At 36.1% G+C, this 2,267-nt stretch overlaps 1 protein-coding gene across 1 annotated transcript in view; it reads right to left on the bottom strand.

Annotated features, from left to right (window-relative positions):
• Positions 1–2,267, bottom strand: part of scaf8 (SR-related CTD-associated factor 8) — a 34,781-nt gene that overhangs the window by 13,051 nt on the left and 19,463 nt on the right. Inside the window, exons 3-4 of the mRNA XM_015056300.1 lie at positions 827–871; positions 308–469 (exon numbers count right to left, since the gene is read on the bottom strand). Of these exons, the coding sequence (XP_014911786.1) occupies positions 308–469; positions 827–871 (207 nt within the window). The remainder of the gene's footprint in view (positions 1–307; positions 470–826; positions 872–2,267) is intronic.

The following is a 2,267-nucleotide window of genomic DNA, read 5'->3' as shown; positions in this document are numbered from 1 at the left end:
AGGGTGGATGGTGTCCCCCTTTAAAACGGCATTTTTCTGCCCCCGATTCAAGGCCCCCCCCATCTTTCTCTGGGGGAAAAAAAAAAAAAAAAAAAAAAAAAAGGCGACATAACAGTACAGTGAGCAAAGCTTCACCTCAAACAAAGTAGGATTATACTTCCATTTTAAAATTAAAATAGACCAATTCAATTGGAATTAAATAAACAGCAGAAACCTGTAACATTAAGTTCAATCACATCACTACAATCTAGAGAAATGGAAGGGCAACAAAGCTAAACAACTGAAAAGCTATTAAAAACCTTCTGACCTTGTCATCTGAAGGGCAGCGATAAAGGTGTTGGAACGTTGTGATGATGTTCTTGCTGAACCGCGGAGCAAAAACATCCTTCTCTGTCCCAAACTGGTGGCGGGATTGTCTGACTATGGAGTCGATGACATACAGCCCAGGGACTTTGTATTCCGGCTTGCACTGTGAGGAAAACACAAACTCACTATTAAAATAGAGATTTCTCTCAATTCTCTGTCAGGAACACAAAGTGAGACCAATTTAAAAACACTAATTACAAATAAGAAGAAAACATAAATATTCTACACTTTCTGCAGATGGTTAAGATTAAAAAGAAAATTTGGTTGCTGTTTCAAAATCCTAATAGAATGAAACTGCTGTTTATTAAAAAAACAACAACAAAAAAACATGATTTTTAATTATTTCATCCAAAGTTACTTCATAAATTAGCCGAAATACAAAAAAAAAAAAAAAAATCTTTACAACGATATCTACATTTGCAAACATAACAGACAGATCCTAATTAATAATTTAACTTACCTTCTGAATGAACTTCTCTACACTCTGGACAACATGCTTGTAGAACTGAAAGAAAAAAGAAAATATTTTCAATGAATTTAATAGCAACCTAAGGCCGGAGGGGGATGCAGAAGCCCAGCCTGGTGAAAATCTGAGAAATGAACAAAAAAATAAACTGTATTTTATTTAGGGAAAAAATGTGTAGAAAATTAACTAATCAATGAAGTCATCGCAACTGATTACTTATTTGGAGAGTTTTCTATTACCTAGCATGCATGAGAGTGTCAAGAGGAAACCGAGAAACATATGCAAACTCCAAACAGCAAAATGCCCAAAAAGTTGAACTGGAAACTTCTGGGATTAAGTCACAGTGTTTGACATGATCAGTCATGTCAAACAGGGTTGCTTGATGCAAGGAAAATAATGCACTGGCATCAGTTGAGGAAAATCCACAGATTTCTCACTCTCTCAAAGAGCTACCAGCACTCTCTGAACTGGAGTATATTGGTCATTGAGTCAAATGTGGGAACTTGTTGCAGCGAGACGCCACCAAACAGGCTGAGTTTATTATTGCCAGCCAATAAATCTACTATTCATAAACTATTGCACACACGGATATTGGAATGGCAATATATTTTAAAGAGAAGGTACAGCTCCACTGTGTAAGAATATCATTTATAAAAAGCAAAACAGACCAAAAAGCTAAACCCAATTCTTCGTGGGTTGCGAAATAAGCTTGTGTCTTTTTTGGGACACATCCAGCTATGGTTGGATAAAAGAAAAGAAAACAGTTTGTACCACCATGTCATGAACATCGGTTCCATTCTGCTCTGTTAGATAATCTGATAAGCACATAAAAGCAAAAAATTTAAGCTGCAGTTTGCAAAGCAACATAAAAACGTCACAATCCAAGACCATTTTAGATCATGATTAACATTCAAAGACATGAGTTACAAAAACATATGAAACATTCCAAGCATTGAGCATCTCACAGAGAAAGGTTCAATCTATCATCTGAAAATGAAAAACAAAATATCAATAAATGCCCGTTCACCTAAACTCAAGGGTCAGATATAGAGAGCATTAATCAGAGATGGCATAATATACATAAAAAAAGAAAAGGCAGCTGACAAGAGACTAAACTTTAGAGCTTAGATGGGAGAATGTTTTGACAGGACATCCATTAGTTGTGCAGTTAAAAAATCTGGCCCTTACAGAAGAGCTGCAAGGAGAAATCCGGTGTAGAAAGAAAACCATAAAAAAATCCAGCTTAGAGTTTGTTGCAAACCAGGCTACTTACAACCCCTGGCAAAAAGTATGGAATCACCAGTCTTGGATGAGCACTCATTCAGACATTTCATGCTGTAAAACAAACTCAGATCAAAAACATGATACAATATTAAGGTCGTTCCAAAGTGCAACTTGTTGGCCTTCAGGAACACTCAAAGAAATGAAGAGAAAA

The sequence above is a fragment of the Poecilia latipinna genome, unplaced genomic scaffold (assembly GCF_001443285.1).
Source record: "Poecilia latipinna isolate Pla-1442-1.1 unplaced genomic scaffold, P_latipinna-1.0 Scaffold1373, whole genome shotgun sequence".
In the NCBI taxonomy this organism is placed as follows: Eukaryota; Metazoa; Chordata; class Actinopteri; order Cyprinodontiformes; family Poeciliidae; genus Poecilia; species Poecilia latipinna.
The sequence above is the reverse complement of the archived record's forward strand: the minus strand, read 5'-3'. Positions and strand labels throughout refer to the sequence as shown.